Source organism: Martes martes, assembly GCF_963455335.1.
Source record: "Martes martes genome assembly, chromosome: 3".
Classification (NCBI taxonomy): domain Eukaryota; kingdom Metazoa; phylum Chordata; class Mammalia; order Carnivora; family Mustelidae; genus Martes; species Martes martes.
In genome coordinates this window covers 33,025,448-33,042,630 of record NC_137890.1, presented here as the reverse complement: position 1 = coordinate 33,042,630, position 17,183 = coordinate 33,025,448, and the positions used below count along the sequence as shown (strand labels likewise).

The window sequence follows — 17,183 nt, the reverse complement described above, 5'->3', positions numbered from 1 at the left end:
AGTGAAAAGATACCAATAAATTTCTTCTCCTTGTTGCAAATCAGGTAAATGCAAACAAGTGCCCCATGCATCTCTCCATAAAGTATTCTGAACTCTTCTTTAAATTTTTTTTCAAAGATTTTATTTATTTATTTGACAGACAGAGATCACAAGTAGGCAGAGAGGCAGGCAGAGAGAAAGAGAAGAGGAAGCAGGCTCCCTGCCAAGCAGAGAGCCCGATTCGGGGCTCGATCCCAGGACCCTGGGATCATGACCTGAGCCGAAGGCAGAGGCTTTAACCCATTGAGCCACCCAGGTGCCCCTGAACTCTTATTCAAAACTCCATTTTTCATTAATCTTAGCTGACTGGCTTTCTCACTCTTTAACAAGTTCCTGCCTTTGCTTTATGATGATAGTACTGAAACACTCAGGTCCTAGCAAGTCCATATTTCAGAAGTGTAAACCAAAAGTCAGCAACACTCCAGTCCCACTTCCCAAAAGGCAGCATTAAAAAAATTTTTTTTCAATGAAAGAACATAAGTAAGTAAATGGTTTATCAATAAAAACCAAATGGAGGCCTAAAATGTCAACTATATTTGGAAGTTCTCATAATTAAGCATAAGTCGAAGAATAAATTTACCAAAGGAAGCTGCAGTAGTTCAACGACTCCAAAAGTAAAGACAACCATACACATAAGCATAGGTCAGCTGCCTGGGACTATCCTGTCATATGGACTGATGACACCAGCATTCCACTGAACGCTGAACTACAGGAGGACAGGCGTGTGTAAGGTAGACAGAGGAAGTGAGTTGGTGACAGAAGGAACATCACCTGAAATAAGGTATCCTTAACATCCACAAGTGAGAGAGCTGACAGCAGAAGACAATGGAGGAAGCAGAGATCCGAAAGGGGGGAGCTTCTTGCGAGCAAAACCATAGCCACACTCCATGGTCAGGAGAAGCCAGAGCTACAGCCCTAGTCTCCAACCAGCTCTGCGGCGATCACTGCAATGACCGTATTTCCTTTCACAAATAGAAATGGCACAGAACTAAAAATACACTTGTGGCTTCTTCCTGTTGGCTGCTGAGAAAAGCAACAGCCTGGAGGGAAGAAAATGGGGTGTGAGTATTTCAAATTTGCCCACGACCACATCCCTTTGAAACTCCTGAATGAGTGCTATGAAAATAAGGTATATTTTTGGAGGATTCTTCACTTCATCTAAATATAATTTTAAAAACCCACAACATTCTTAAAAAAGATGACCAAAGGAATTACATGCCCAAATGGGGCTGGTTTCTTAACAGCAGTATCAACATGCTCTTGTCAGATATCTTGGGGGAAAAAGTACTTTCTACTCAAGGATCTAACAGCATAATTGTTTTAAGTCTGGAATAATGCACTCAGATCCCATAGGGAGTTGTTTTTCAAGTATGACACCATTACAATAAAGAGTCTTAATGCAATAAACATGTTTTATACAATTCTGGTAGACCAGGCTGCTGGGGTTGCATTTTCATGGAAGAAAATGTGGCTGTATAGGAACCTGGAGCTGAACACCGTTTTACAACAGTCACAGGGACAAAGAATGGGATGGTGGTTAAGGAACACCACCCTTGCTGCCCTTAGGCTTTTTCAGTTCTGATTATTCCAAAGCCACTGATCAATCATGCTCTTGCTTGAGCCTCATTCCTGGGCATCAAGGTGTGATTGCTTGTTCCTTCAGCTACCTGGACAAAGGACCAGCTCAGGTATGGGAGGGAGGAGATGAGTCCATTTTTTTTCTTTCCTAGCTCATTAGCTGGATGGTCACAGACTGGTTATGGCATTGCTCTTTAAGTATTTTGAATTTCTACAACATAACACTCATTAATACTCAGATATAAAAAATAGTTTTAAAGGACCAATGCAAAGTGTTTGGGGTTTATTTTGTTTTCAACTACTCTATCCCTTCCTCTAGGTAATGAAGGAGAAATGTTCGATCTTACATTAATTCTGGTATCACTTTTGTAACTCTCAATGGACCCAATTTTATTGAACATTAATTTGTTTGCTTTTCATGATCAACCCTAGATGATTATCTGCTGTTTTTGTATTTCCTTTAATTTTCCATCGTGTATCTTTTTCCCTCTAAAAACTTTGTCAATCTAATAAGTTGACTTTAGAATTCCGATAAATTACTGCGAGATGTAGGTTACTTCCACAGTATCATATAAGGAACGAACGTGCAATTAAAGATTTTGCTTCTACAGCTCTTTCCTCTCCAGAATTACCCATTTTCAGCTCTCTACTGGATTATTCTTGATATCATACAAATGGGCTCTAATATCTCCCTCTTTTTAAATCCTTCCCTTGAGAGCCTAAAAGGCTCTCCCGCCATCCATTTCTCTATACAACTCTTTCCTGCAGAGCTATTCCAAAGAGCTGCCTAGACTTTCGGTCTTCCCCTCCTCACCTCCCAGCTGAAGGCAAACTCACTTCAGTCAGTCCTTTGTCCCCATGACTCCACTGACACACTGTCACTGTCACCAGTGAACTGCACCCTGCCAGATTCCCAACTCTTAGTCCTCATTAAGCAGTGATTCAGTGATTCTTGTGAAAGGAAGAATGTAAAAAGTAGTCATGTCACTTTCCTGCTCAAAGGTCCAGTTCCAGTGACTTCCCACCATATATAGGAAAAAAACAAACAATGTAACCAAATTCGTTGAGGCCGTACATGATCCGGTCCCACTCACCCCTCTGGTCTCATATCCCACTGCTCTCCCATCGCTCATTCCCCTCCTGTTCCATCAGCTGCCCTGTAGTTCTTCCTCACACCAACCACGCACCCTCCATGCATCAGGGTCTTTGAACTTTCAGTTCTCTCTGTAAAGGTCTTCCCCAGGTATTATTGTCATAACATACATTTCAGGTAGACCAGATTGTACCTAAAACTGCACTCCTGTCTTTTGACTTCCCATTCCCTTACCATGGCTTATTTTTCATTATAGCTCTTACACCATCTGCCATAAACTGTTTGCCTCTTACATTAGAAAGTAAGGCCATTACAGTAGACATTTGCTCATCTTGGAACCTCAATTCTCAGAATTTTACTTGGCATATAGTATGTCCACAGGAAGGAGGGAAAGAAGGAAGGGAGGGAGGGAGATCCCAAAACTTGCTTTCATCCAGGCAATTACAAACCATGAACAACTTTGCTTGTGATCTGTTATAACTCCTACGCTTTTCTGCCACTAAGTATCTGTAAAAACTAATGAAAATATCTCCTGGGAAATCTACCAAAAACTTCCCCAGGCTGGACTGAAACTCCTTTATAAGGTCAAATAATCCCTTTAGGGTCTTGTTTATAAATAATGTGTCTCAGGTGACATAGCAACAAAACTCGGGCCAGATCAGTCCATTGGCTGTTCCCTCTACATAGAGAGCTCCCATTTCTCAGCACAACCATTTTGGGGGCTAACTGCCACTTTGTCCTTTTGGTACCAAGAGGGAAAATGTCTTCCTTGGGAGACCTTCTCTGACATCCTCCCTCTTGTAGCTCTAGCCCAAGTTGTGTTTGTCCAGAGTATCATGCTGTTTTCTTCAGATCAAATACCACATTCAAGGCCGAACTGAGATATGTCAGTGCACAGACCTAGCTTGTCATTCCTTTAGACCAATACTCTTCAAATACTTGAATGGGCTGAGTTTCTATCCTCACTGGAAAGTTTTCTCACCTCCTTCTGTCGTTAGTCAAGCATATTCACGTGGACATTTCACCCTACCTCATCCCCAAACCCTAACCACCCCCTCTGAGCATCACAGTGGAAATATTTCTAACCATATATAATATCCACTGTGAAAATACTTTTATCAAATACAACTTTCTCCATCTGCAATTATAATTAAACTCTCTCTCCTGGGCAAAAATCCATGAGTAGTCTATGTTTTAATCCAACTGAAGCACAGAATGTCCACAATTATCAGTTAATTATGATTTTTGTTTGTTTGTTTAATGTCGATACTTCCCAGTAGACTATAAGCACCCTGAGATAGAAATAGCATCTGTTTTGTTCAACCCTGTATCCTTGGACCAATAAAATACTTATTACATGACAGATGCTCATAAATACTTGAATGGACAAATGACTCAATTCACATGATACGTCATCTTAAAACATGGATGGGTATGTTCACAGGTCTTTGTGTACATGACAGATAAGGTAAACGATTTATCTACCAGAGACCAGATGTGTTATAACAACTTTAAAAATAATTAGCCAGTACATTCATCTGCATTTATATGGGTTAGTTTTATAATTTTATTGTTAGCATTTTGAAAATCCAACTCCCCTATCATATTTTCTTTTGCTTATCCATATCAGATATACAAGTCCTACATGGGAATGGAATAGGGGCTCCCTTTATCACTTAGCCATTTCATTGCTGGCCCAGTGCCCAGCTCACATGTGCAAAATAAAGACTTGAAGAATTACTGAAATGCCCTTTCTTTTATTCATTCTGTGAGGTAGGCAGGCCTCCTCCACTAGACACTTTTACCATCATCTAAGTAATCAGTTAAACAATAAAAAAAAAACCTTATAAAATGCTATAGCAATATTTGTATAATATGGTGATTATAAAAACATAATACAAACTAATAAAAATAGAAACTATGGGATGTCTCCAGATAATTTCTCACAGTAAACTCTCATCCCTTATAATGTGTAGTAACAAATTTGAGAAGCATTTCTGTACTAACTTCTTGGGAGCAGTTTTTCATTTGTAAATTCAGTATGTTTTTTTCCTTCCAACTTTGTTTTTATACGACAGAGAAAAAATTTCTGAACATTACTGCTTCAAGTACCTCGGGAAGGAGATAAATAATAATAAATAATTGAAAACATTTTATTGATAGTTGATTAACCCAGACATTAAGCTCTTACTTAATCTCCTCAATAATCTTCAAGGACAGATCATGTTATTATCCCCATTTAATCTTTGAATAACATTTCCCAGTCCAAAACTGTAAGTGAAGGGACTAAGTCTAACTCAGATTCCTGATTCTGACTCTCATGCTCCTAATGTCCATATCACAGTCCAGGGGATTTATGATTATATCAATTTTTATTCTTGGCATGAGAAAACTGCTGAATAAAAAACATGGCATGAAACTAACAAATACACTTGAGAGCAAATTATAGCACGAGTCGTAACAAAGTTCTTCGGCAGAGACATAGTTTCCAGAAAATTAAATTTTGGCAATATACTTTCAATATCAATCCCCTTAAATAAAAATAACTTCTCCCTTAGAAGGATAATGTCAAATAAAAGAGATATCTCTTTTGTTTCCTTCATTAGTACGTCAAAATTGTAAAAAAAAAAAAAAAAAAAGTTGTGAACAACATTAAAATCTTCATTAATCATCTTCACAATTAAAGCAGTATCTCCCTTAAGGGGAATGGTACAAGGACTGGATTCTGTGGTATACACATATACACATAAAGTAATGCAATATGCAAGCTTCCACTTTTGCTCTTTGTTAATTCCTAATTCTTAAAAAAATTGTAAACACGTCTTCAAATTACGAAAGAAAATAAATACCTAACCTAATAAAATCACATAAAGTGGCCTTCAGTTATGCTATTATTCAAATCGGTTAGCTCCTTTTGATCAGAAGTGTTAGTAACATCAGAGAGGGTTCAACTAAAGTAAAATCCAAGAGAAGACTACTTCATACCTCCTTTTCGTCTACTTGGTCACTCAGACGGTGGTGGGACTAGTTCAGGGCCTTTGCCCGAAACGGCACAAAAGACAGAGGTCTCCACATTAAGCACAGAACGCTACATCCCAAGTCTGCACACTAAAACCTCTTAGTGCTGTAAATCAGGTGATATTTTTCACTTGATAATACTAAGAAGGTACAATTCATTTCATGAGCTATGAAGAAACTCGGTGCAGGTAAGACAATAACTTGCCAAAGACAGATGCAGTTTTGTAGAGTCTGTTTGCAAAAATCTCTCTAACTTCACAATCAACTGTTGTTTCTAGGCACTGAATCCTACCTTACAAGATTATAAAAATCCAGGCTTACTAGCATTTTATGAGAAGGCAATGTGTTTATGTATTCATCAATCATATTTTAATGATGGGCCTCAGTAGTAATACGATATCAACGCAAAAGGAATACAACATATCTTAAACCCTCATCATTTCTGGGCCCTGAAGACAATCTACATGCATAAGTGTTTAGTTTTGGAGGGAACGAGTCAATGATTACGGGCATTTTCCATTTCTACAGAAGGGTGGCTTATATTGTAGATTCATGATAAAGGAAGACCAAATCGACAGCGTGATGCTACTTTAATTCCTTCTAGTAAAAACTGGAAAAAAAATAAGAGCTTAGAAGTAGGAAAGCAACTTCATGATCAACTGCATAACTGCCATGTACAAAATTAGGCAACCAGGTATTATTAAATAGTTATGTAGCAAAGCATTTCCTGCCTTCTAAATCCTGGAAGGGAATTTTAATATCGCATTTTGAAATACTGCATCATACCGAGTCATACCGGTGTTTAAAATGACAGTAACTTCCACTAAGATAGGACCTCAAGCTACATGAGACTTTTGTAGTCAAACACCTAACTTTAGAATTATTTTACTGGTGACTCAACTTACAAGCAGTTATGCTAAATACAGATTATCCTTTCCATTTGAGCCTTTGAAGGTAAACATCATTTTGCAAAGGAAGACATTTGAATTCCAACGCTAAATGACTCAATATGTAAAAATATAGACTGAAGAACATGGAAGCAAATACCAATGCCAACACGCGGTTGGTTCGCCCTAAACCGTGCTCATCAGCTCACGTCTGCATGGTGCACAGAATCTCTTTGGATGTGGTGTGCTTGCACACGATTTAGGGGCAGCTCACTGAATAAAGGCACAGTTACCCCTCACGCTGAAAGAAATCAAGGCTTCGATTGGTCCCTTACCTTTGCCATGGCTTCTCCCATCCTCCAAAAGCGGCACTACGATAGTGTTGTTCACATTTCCAGGTGACCGCACAGCTGTGTAGACAACAGGCACCGACTGTACCACCACGGGGATGCGGTGAACGTGACTCAGTTTGTTAGACTGTAAATTCATGGGACTTGAAGGCGGGACGGGATGGATGATGTGCAAAAACTGCTGGCCTCCCACCCCAGAGGCGGAGGCTACAAGGGGCCCTGGAGTTAATACTGTTGACGAAGATGATGCTGAAGATACTGATGTGATAACGGTCGGGGAGGAGGCTGGACGACTAGAAGACGATGAAGAGGTTGAAGTTGAAGAAGGTGAGGAGGCGGACGCTGTCATGGAAACCGGGGAGGATGACACGGCTGTGGGGGATGTCCTGGCTTTGTTGATTGACAAGTCCACTGGCTCAGTTTGTGTTTGGAAGTGATCTACAGATAACGAGTCCTCCGCGGGCTCCCCTTTCACATTATTTAGCAACAGGGGAACAGCTTCCATATCGGGGTAGTTGTGGACGTTTGGAGACTGTGGGGAGAAAAAGGGGACACATACGATCCTTGTTAATCACATACCAAACAGATGGCAAGATTTATGACTGGAGCACTTATTAATTTTTCCCTTATTGCTATGAGACACTACTCATTCCCCAAATATTTGAAGATCTGCTCTGTGACAGTCATCGTGATTAGAGTTGAGAGTACAAAAGTACAAAACAGCGTAAGACAAGGCCTCTCCTATAAGGACATTTTCATCCTATTGGGAGAGACAGACACAGTTGTTAAAATCAGTGAAAGAAGTACTCCATGGAGGAGAAAAGAGGCCACAAGAACCCCAAGATGAACAGCAGTTATACATAAGATCTCTAAAAGACAAGGGCAGTATGCAAAGCATTACCTACTTAAAACTATATAAATACAACCGCTTATTTATTTAAAATAACAATTATTCGAATTAAAAGCATTCACATTGTTGGCTTGACTCATTCTGCATTTGTGAGTCTCACTTTCCTCAGTTGTAAAGCGATGGGAATTTTGACGAGATAAATTTAAACACCCCTTCCAGCTCTGCAATTCTACAATTTCGTGATTCTAACCCTTACTCAACACTATCATAATCTGGAGGCATAAAAGTACCTGGCAACAATTTTGGGAAAAATCACTATATTTCAACTTTCATATGTGGTGCAGGAGCTCCTATATCATTCTCATGACAAGCACTGAAAAGGAGCACAATTGCTAAATTATTAAATATAAATGTTTTCTAACAATTGGTTTATATTTTAACTCCTAGTGATAGCGACATTTTTCTTCTCAAAATAATGTACATAACTACCACAACAAACATTTTAGGAAATAATTTTAGAAAAAACTTATTCTGAAAATTTTAAATTGTTTATGAATATTTTATTTAACTTAATTTAAAGATAATTTTGTACAAGTTCATTTTTATTCTTTTCAGTTTTAATGAGCAAATTTTAAATAATAATAAATCCAAGATTCTACCCAGACTAATGGACTCAACATTTTATTACCAGATAAAAATATGATTTATCCTTATATTTATTCATTCATAAATTCAACAAGTATTCACTGAATGCCCACCTCCAAGGCCTAACAAAATGGCAACAATTCTATTGTCATGTGTTAGGCTAGCCTCACCATAGAAAATTAGACTGTGACAGATTATTTTGGTTATATCTAATTTGGGCAGGCTAACATAGGCACTGATGTTCTATTATACAAAGACCAAAAACTTTTTTTCAGCTTCATTATGGCATCAGAACAACAACGTCTAAAATTATATTAAATTGGTTCATTTCATTCTTTGTTTAATAAAAGATCTTAGTTTGCTATTCCCCCTAAAATTTGAGCATACACTTAAAGGAACAAAACATGTTTCTTAAAACCTTTCTTTATAGAATATAAATTATAGCTCCATTCAAAACATACAATAGGCAGTAGTGCAAGGGAATTCTATTCAACAAGATAATAAGTCAACAATGGTACCAGATCAACTAAAAAGGGAAATGGGTTGATGTTTTATTGTTGTTGTTGTTTTTTTTCCTAGGCTAAGATGGTTACTTACACACAAAAAAGAAGAGAATTAGAAAATATAAAAATAAACCATCCAATCTACTGCATGAAATTCTTAGTGCCAAGATTTCATTCTTTGTGTTGAAACTGAGAAGTAACTCTTTAAATCTTTATAGACATTAAGAAACAAAACAAAACAAAAAAACCCCACAAATACCATAAACCAGGTTACTTCTAGAAAAGCTATTAGCATTATCTACTCTTCTAACTAGAACAGTATTTCAATTGATTCCCAGCATTATCATTTAATTTCTTTTTAGAACAATCTAAGATATTTCTTATTAGTGTGTTATACCCACATAGAAATTCTTTGCTGAGGCTGCTTTTATAAAATATCCCAAGTGGTTTGTCATTAAAATTATAAAATATGTCATTAAATACATATTACAAAACACTGTTTGACTTCAAATATAGTCTTGATTAGTTTCTCTCTTCCTACGGTATTAACTACATCCGGAATTCTAATTTTGGAAACAGCAATTTTTCTGTCTCGTTAGACAAAAGGTTTCTACGCAGATTTACAAACCGAGGGCTGAGGTGTAAGTCATCACTGTAGCAACATTTCATAATATAAACAAAAGACTAATGGACTGTGCCAATATAAGAGCTGAGAAAGATGAGGCTTCTTTGTAGAGATGGCTTCTGAGACATCGAGTGTCACTGAGCTTTGCGAATGGCTTCAACTTTTCTAGATTAAGAACAGTTCACCTTTTGTATCTGCTTATTCCCTCCCTAAGAAACAAATGTATTCCTTAAACTGTTTTATAACCACAGAAACAGAGTGTTCCTTTTATAATTCTGTTGCATCTCCTAGGAAAGCCATGAAGGACCAAATATTAAGAGTCTCTAGGTATTTTCACACATGTGAGAACTACTTAGCTTTTACATGAGCTTAAGCCAAAATATAGAAAATGGTCATGATAATTAGCAAGGATAAACCCAACACATGGACTAAGCGCGTCGTCTTTGTAACGCTGGCCACAATATGCATGACGTTACACGGACCACCATCGCAGAGGCACGAGTCGGTGCCTTCTTCCTACGTAGCAGGTGAAATGCAGCCACAATGTCCCCAAATGATGCCTCGTCAGTAGAAAGAGAACAAAGTCTTTATTGTACCATTCACCTGTTTATGGTATTGACATAATATTATATCCTCACAGCCCATATGTATCTCTCCTACTGGGAGGCGGCAGGTAAAGCCCCCCTGTAGCTTCGGGCCGCACATCCATACGTGGGAAGCCAGCAATACCACTTCAAAATGGTTTCAAAACATCTGTGGCCCACTTCCACTCCTTCTTTTAGGAAAGAGAAAAGACCTGAAAGACTAAATCCTGAAATCATCATTTGGAATTCATTTCCTGACTTTCAGAAAGGTGAAAATTGAAATGCATTGGTTCTGAGGTAAGAATCCCTATACACGCAGCGGCAGTGAGGTGATGGGAGCCCAGCCGAGAGCGACAACAAGAGCTCTGGGAGACCGAGGAAAACATCAAATGAGAGGTATTTGGAGCAGCTAGAAATTAAATAAAAGGACTACAGCCGTACATCAGACATACTGTGGGTTCAGCTCCAGACCGTGGCAATAAAGCAAATGTTGCCATAGAGCCTGTCAAGTGAATGTTTCGGCTTTCCAGTGCTTTGAAAAGTTATGTTTACACTACAGCTGTAGTCTCCCAAGTGCACAATACCATTACGTCTAACAAAACAATGTGCATATCTGAATTTAAAAATACTTTATTGCTAAAAAAAAAATGGTAACCTTCACTTCTAATTCTGGTTCTCTTGCTATTTCCACCTCATCTGCAGTTACTTCCTCCGCGTGAGCCCCTCAAAGTCATCCATGAGGGTTGGAATCAACTTCCTCCAAACTGCTGTGAATGTTGATATTTTGGCTTCTTCCATGAATCACGAATGTGTGGGCAACTAGAATGGTGAAACCCTTCCATAAGGTTTTCGATTTATTTAGCCTGGATCCACCAGAGAAATCGCTGTCCATGGCAGGTGCAGCCTTGCAAAATGTATTTCTTAAATAATAAGATGTGAATGTTGAAATGACTCCTTGATCCACAGGCTGCAGAACGGACATCGTGTTAGCAGGGATACAATCAGCATTCATCTCTACACATCTCCCTCAGAGCTCTTGGGTGACCAGGTGCCCTGGCGATGAGCAGTCATCTTATGAAAGCAATCTTTCTTCTGACCAGTAGGTCTCAACAGTGGGCTTAAAAGCTTCAGGAGAGGGGCCCCTGGGTGGCTCAGAGGGTTAAAGCCTCTGCCTTTGGCTCAGGTCATGATCCCAAGGTCCTAGGATCAAGCCCCGCATCGGGCTCTCTCCTTGGCAGGGAGCCTGCTTCCTCCTCTCTCTCTGTCTGCCTCTCTGCCTACCTGTGATCTCTCTCTGTTGAAAAAATAAATAAAATCTTTAAAAAAAAAAAAAAAAAGCTTCAGGAAACCATGTTGTACACAGAGGGGCTGTCATCTAGCCTTTGTTGTTACATTTATGGAGCACAGACAGAGTAAATTTCATTGTTCCATTTACGGAGCATAGACAGAGTAGAATTGAGAATTCCCAAGGGCCTTAAGATTTCCGGAATGGTCACTGAACATAGGCTTCAACTTAAGAGTCGTCAGTTGCATTAGCTCCTCACTAGAGAGTCAGCCTGTCCTCTGAAGCCAGGCACTGACTTCTCCTCTCCAGCTATGAAAGCCCCAGACGGCATCTTCTTCCAACAGGAGGTTGTTTAGGTTGAAATCCGTCCTTCAGTGTAGCCACCTTCATGAATCATCTGAGCCCAATGTTCTGGAGAACTCACTGCAGCTTTTCCATGGCAATCACTGCTTCCCCTCTCCCTTTTATGTTCTGGAGATGGCTTCTTTCTCTCCTTACCCCTCATGAACCAACATAGCTTCCAATTTTCGTCTGTAGCTTCCTTACCTCTTTCAGTTTTCCTAGAATTCAAGAGTTAGGGCCTTGCTCTGGATTGAGCTTTGGCTGAAGGGATTGTTGTGGCTGCCTTGGTCTTCTGTGCAGAGCGCTCAAACTTCCTCCCTATCAGCAATAAAGCTGTTTTCACTTTCCTACCTGTGCATTCACTGGCTCACACTTGCAGTTTCTTTCAAGAACTTTTCCTTTGCATTCGCAAATTGGCTATTTGGTGCAAGAAGCCTGGCTTTCAACCTGTCTCAGCTTTTGACAAGCCTCCTGCACTAAGCTTATGCGTTTCTAGCTCTGGGTTGATGGTGAGAGATGTATGCCTGCTCCTTCCACTTGAAGACGCAGAGGAGACAATAGGGTTATTAACTAGCCCAATTCCAACATTGTTGTGTCTTGGGGAACAGAGAAGCCAAGCAGAGGGAGAGAGATGGGGAACAGCCGTTGGCAGGGGGGGTGTCAGAACACACACAGCCCTTATCAAGGGTGCTGTCCTATATGGGTGCAGCTCACGGTGCCCCAAAACAATTACAATAGTAACACCAGAGACCACCAGTCTCAGATCACCATAACAAACTGAATAATAATGAAAAGTTTTCAGTGTTGTGAAAATCACCAGAATGTGACACGGAGACACAAAGTGAGCAAATGCTCTTGGAGAAATGGCACCAACAGGCTTGCTTAGATGCAGGTTTGCCACAAACTCTAATTGGTTTAAGAAAAAGAAAACAGGGGTGCGTGGGTGGCTCAGTGGGTTAAGCCTCTGCCTTCGGCTCAGGTCATGATCTCAGGGTCCTGGGATCGAGCCCCGAATTGGGCTCTCTGCTCAGCAGGGGGCCTGCTTCCCCCTCTATCTCTGCCTGCCTCTCTACCTGCTTGTGATCTCTCTCTGTCAAACACATAAATAAAATCTTAAAAAAGAAAGAAAGAAAGAAAGAAAGAAAGAAAGAAAGAAAGAAAGAAAGAAGGAAAGAAAGAGAAAGAAAGAAAGAAAGAAAGAAAGAAAGAAAGAAAGAAAGAAAGAAAGAAAGAAAGAAAGAAAAAGAAAACAAACCAGTCTATCTGTGAAGCATGACAAAGCAAAGCTGATACAATGAGGAATGCCTGTATGGGCACTTGAGAAAGTGAGAGAAGATATGGCATGTTACCGGGAAACACATAAGGGGTAGGAATGCTGAAAAGATTAGAAATAAAGAGAAGTGAGAAGTTTTGAGCACCATAGAGTAACTTCTGTTAAAAAACAAAGAAAGGATTCCACGCTAAAATTGTACCCTTGATTACTAACCACTCAATTCTTGCTAGAACACGGATGGACTATTCAATCTCAGGGTCAACTTAGTGCCCCTGTTGTTGTTTGTTTAAATCAAAGCCCACCAAGATTTTTGTCTGGGAGTGGTGACTTTAGCCGAATTTTGCTGTTGATGTCCTGGTGTGGAAACAATGATCAAACACTTAATATATCTGACATCATTAAAAGAAACAACATCCCTAAACACATGAGAATAACTAATTTCATGAAGTATCTCAACTGATTTATCATGAAAATAACAAAATACTTCATGAAGAACATGCTATCATCAAACACGGTCTTGATTTTTCTTTTTTTTTTTTTCTGTGTTAGATATATCTAGAATTCTAATTTTAGAAATAGTGACTACTTCCACCACAAATTTATCTTTCCTACCTATCCAGATTCCCACATAGGTTTACAAACCAAGGGCTGAGGTGTAATTCATCACTGTAGAAACACTTCATAATGTAAATCATTACATACATATGATCTTTCCAAAGGATTACATATTATTCCTTGAAAGGGTAATGACAGAAATTTTTTAATAAAATGTCTTAACAAATTACTGCCTAAATATACACCAACTGCAACAAGATAAATGTAACAATATACTTAATAAAATATGTATGTGAAAATCTATAAAGACAAATACAAACAGGATTATATGGTCACATATCTTTTCTTCAAAACTCTGAAAGCCAATTTTAATCATAATATCCACTCAATAAAATATTATACATAATATTCTAGTGAACATATTCCTTTCAGTGATCTGGGGATTACACGTGAGCTTTCCTAACGAGATAAACTTTTTCCTGAACAAATATTTTACAAGACCAGTGCTCTAACCCCTGAGCTATGGAGCCATGAACAAATATTTTAAAAGGTAACTTAAGCTTTAGGCGTTTTGTTGAGTGAATATAAAAAGGAATCTAAAATCTCCTAACACCGGTACCCATAGTATTGGATGTGTTTCCTACAGTCAGCCATTATCAGCAGCTGAATCTTATTATGTTCTGGCAATGACTAAAAAGTGCTTTTAATATTGGTCATGTCTTTTAAACACTTGGTAATCTTAACAAGAGAGGAAAAAATGTCTGGACACAATCTCATCTTTGGAAAACCCGCCAGAGATTCTTATGTGTAGTCATGGTTGAGGGCTGCTTAGACAGTATTCTGTTAAGTGATATCCAAGATTTACATGCCGTCTGTTTCATCTTTAATGGCCCTGGGGATTTTTAGAGAAGCAGAGCATTTACACACACGTGCGTGCACACACACACACATACACACACACACAAACAGGGTGTCCCAACTACCCATTTATCTAGCCATTCATCTACTCACCCAGCCAGCCAGCATTTAAACAAATTATATTTCATCTTACCTTTATAAACTTGTTGAGAAATAATCTCATGGTAGTTTTTAGAAAAGATTATAAAAGTCACCTAATATTACATAGCTCATGGTTTAACTGCTAGGATCACCTTTGCTTTAAAAGCGTGCAGTGTGGTTATTATAAGAAAGAAAATTCGATTTAGACACAAAAGAATTCATGACTTACCCTGTCACCTACTAGCTGTGCCATCTTGGTATATCATCATTAAAATTCTCTAGGTGTGAGTTTATCTACCTACAAAAGAGCAATATAATTCCAAACTCATATAATTGTTTTATAGATTGTATTAAGGGTATTAAGTGCTTTTAAGTAATACCAGTTAGGGTGGGGACAGGAGCAAACAAGCTCCCCCTCTCAGAACTAAATATTCCAGGGGGGCCTGGGTGGCTCAGTCAGGTGAGCCGCCAACTCTTGATTCCAGCCTCAGGGCGCTCAGTGGGGAGCCTGCTTCTCTTTCTCTCTCCCTCTCCTGTTCCCTTAACTCCATCTCTAAAATAAATAAATAAATCTTGGGGGGGGGGAACCAGAACTAAAAATCCCAACACAACCTAATCTATGACTTTGACTCTTAGAAGTGACTTGACTCAATGCATCACACATAAGATATTCTGATGCAGGACTGCAGAAATGCAACCACTATATTGCACAGGTACAGTGTTCACTAATCAACCAAACAGATATATACACTACAAAAGTAGCTAAATAAGTCAAAATAGTACAAGACTTTTAGGGTCCATGTGATCTTAAACAAACACATCTCTTAAAATCTGGAAGACAGTCATGTGACACTTTATTTTTTTTTTTAATTTTCTATTTTTTTGCTTAACTAGATTGACCCATAGGATGATCTGTAAAATGGACTACATTTTAATTAACTGGTTTCATTTGTTAATTCCACAACATAAATGACCTACACCAATCCACAGTTCAGCTTTATGACAAGACATAGTTATATTATTTGGGGATGCTGACCAGTCTTACCATGGGATGAAACAGCACAGCACTATTTGTTTCTTGTGTCTCAAAGGAAAACTAGTTTATGTCAGTTTCATTCTCTGACTTGGTGATTAATTCAACATTTTTTTTTTTTACAGGAACTGATTAAGGAAATGTACTGTGCACTTCATGTAAAAAAGGAAATAAGCTCTATCTATGATTCCATATCCTCAATCATGGAAGTTTTAAGTTATACAGCATTATTTTAGATGCAAATACATTTAAGTAATGAGCTAAATTCTTTTTTTTTTTACACAAAGCACACAGTACACACATGTCTTAGTTTTTGTGCCTTGGTTTCCCTCATAAATAAATGACATTTTAGAGTTATGAGCACCATGCTGAAGGCAAGCAAGAAACACCTCTGGCCAATTTTGCTCTGAGTGTATATGTCACCAAACAACCACTTGTGAACAGGGTATACACCGTACTTTCTTCTCTATTTTATTTTACTAAAAAGTAAAGCCTATTTTTTTCAAGTTTTTTTAATTTATTGACAGAAACAGAGAGAGAGAGCGAGAGAGCGCACACACACAAGCAGGGGGAGCAGCAGGCAGAGGGAGAGGGAGAAGCAGGCTCCCCACTGACCAGAGAGGGAGGCTCCATTCCAGGACTCTGGGATCATGACCTGAACCTAAGGCAGATGCTTAACCGACTGAGTAACCCAGCCACCCTAAAAAGGAAAGCCTTTTTTTTTTTCGAGATTCATCTTACATGTGTCCTTTTGGTCATCATTTGTCTTGCTTTCGGCCCAGTGATCTCCCCGACCTGTTCAAGGGCAAACTCTTAAATGCAAATACTATAAAAGTGTGCCTTTTTTTTTTTTTTAAGACTTATTTTGGAGAGAAAGATAGAGCATGTGTGTGTGGTCACACACACAAATGTGTGTGTTTGGGGGGGGGCAGGGGAAGGGGCAGAAGGAGAGGAGAAACTCAAGTTGACTCCCCATGAGGGCAGAGCCTCAAGTAGGGCTTGATCCCAGGACTGTGAGAGCAGGACCTGAGCTGAACTCAAGAGTCTGAGGCTTAACACAATGAGCCACCCAGGTGCCCCAAAGTGTGTATTTATGAAACTCACCACCCTCCAAAAAAATGAAAGCAAAGTATACTAAAGAAAAGGAGAGAGAAACTCTCATCCCTCTAAAACTACAGATGAGAGAATAAAAGGAAATAACTGGAAATACTCTACCATGACGATATGCACCTGGGCTCAGAAAGTATCAAATGAGCTACCCACTGCAAGCGGGGGGAGGGTAAGTTGAAGGAATATCAACTGCATTACCTCAGTATCTCAAGTGTTAGTTTAAGACGTGATTGGTTCTTTCAGAAAATTCAGAACATACACATAACAAAATAGACTCTGTGCTATTACATTTATGTTTTTTAGGCTTTCGCATTTGAATTGAAAAGGATAGTCTTTTTTATTCTTTTTAAAAAATTTTTCAGGGGTGCCTGGGTGGCTCAGTCATTAACCGCCTTTGGCTCAGGTCATGATCCT

General features: G+C 39.0%; 1 protein-coding gene across 4 annotated transcripts in view; it reads right to left on the bottom strand.

Annotated features, from left to right (window-relative positions):
- Positions 1-17,183, bottom strand: part of KLF12 (KLF transcription factor 12) — a 425,486-nt gene that overhangs the window by 125,273 nt on the left and 283,030 nt on the right. For 3 of the 4 annotated variants that reach the window (XM_080799529.1, XM_080799528.1, XM_080799530.1), the window contains one exon: positions 6,951-7,497. In XM_080799529.1, the coding sequence (XP_080655655.1) occupies positions 6,951-7,497 (547 nt within the window). Of the gene's footprint in view, positions 1-6,950; positions 7,498-14,855; positions 14,925-17,183 lie in introns of all 4 variants that reach the window. The other variant, XM_080799531.1, reaches the window with a different exon arrangement.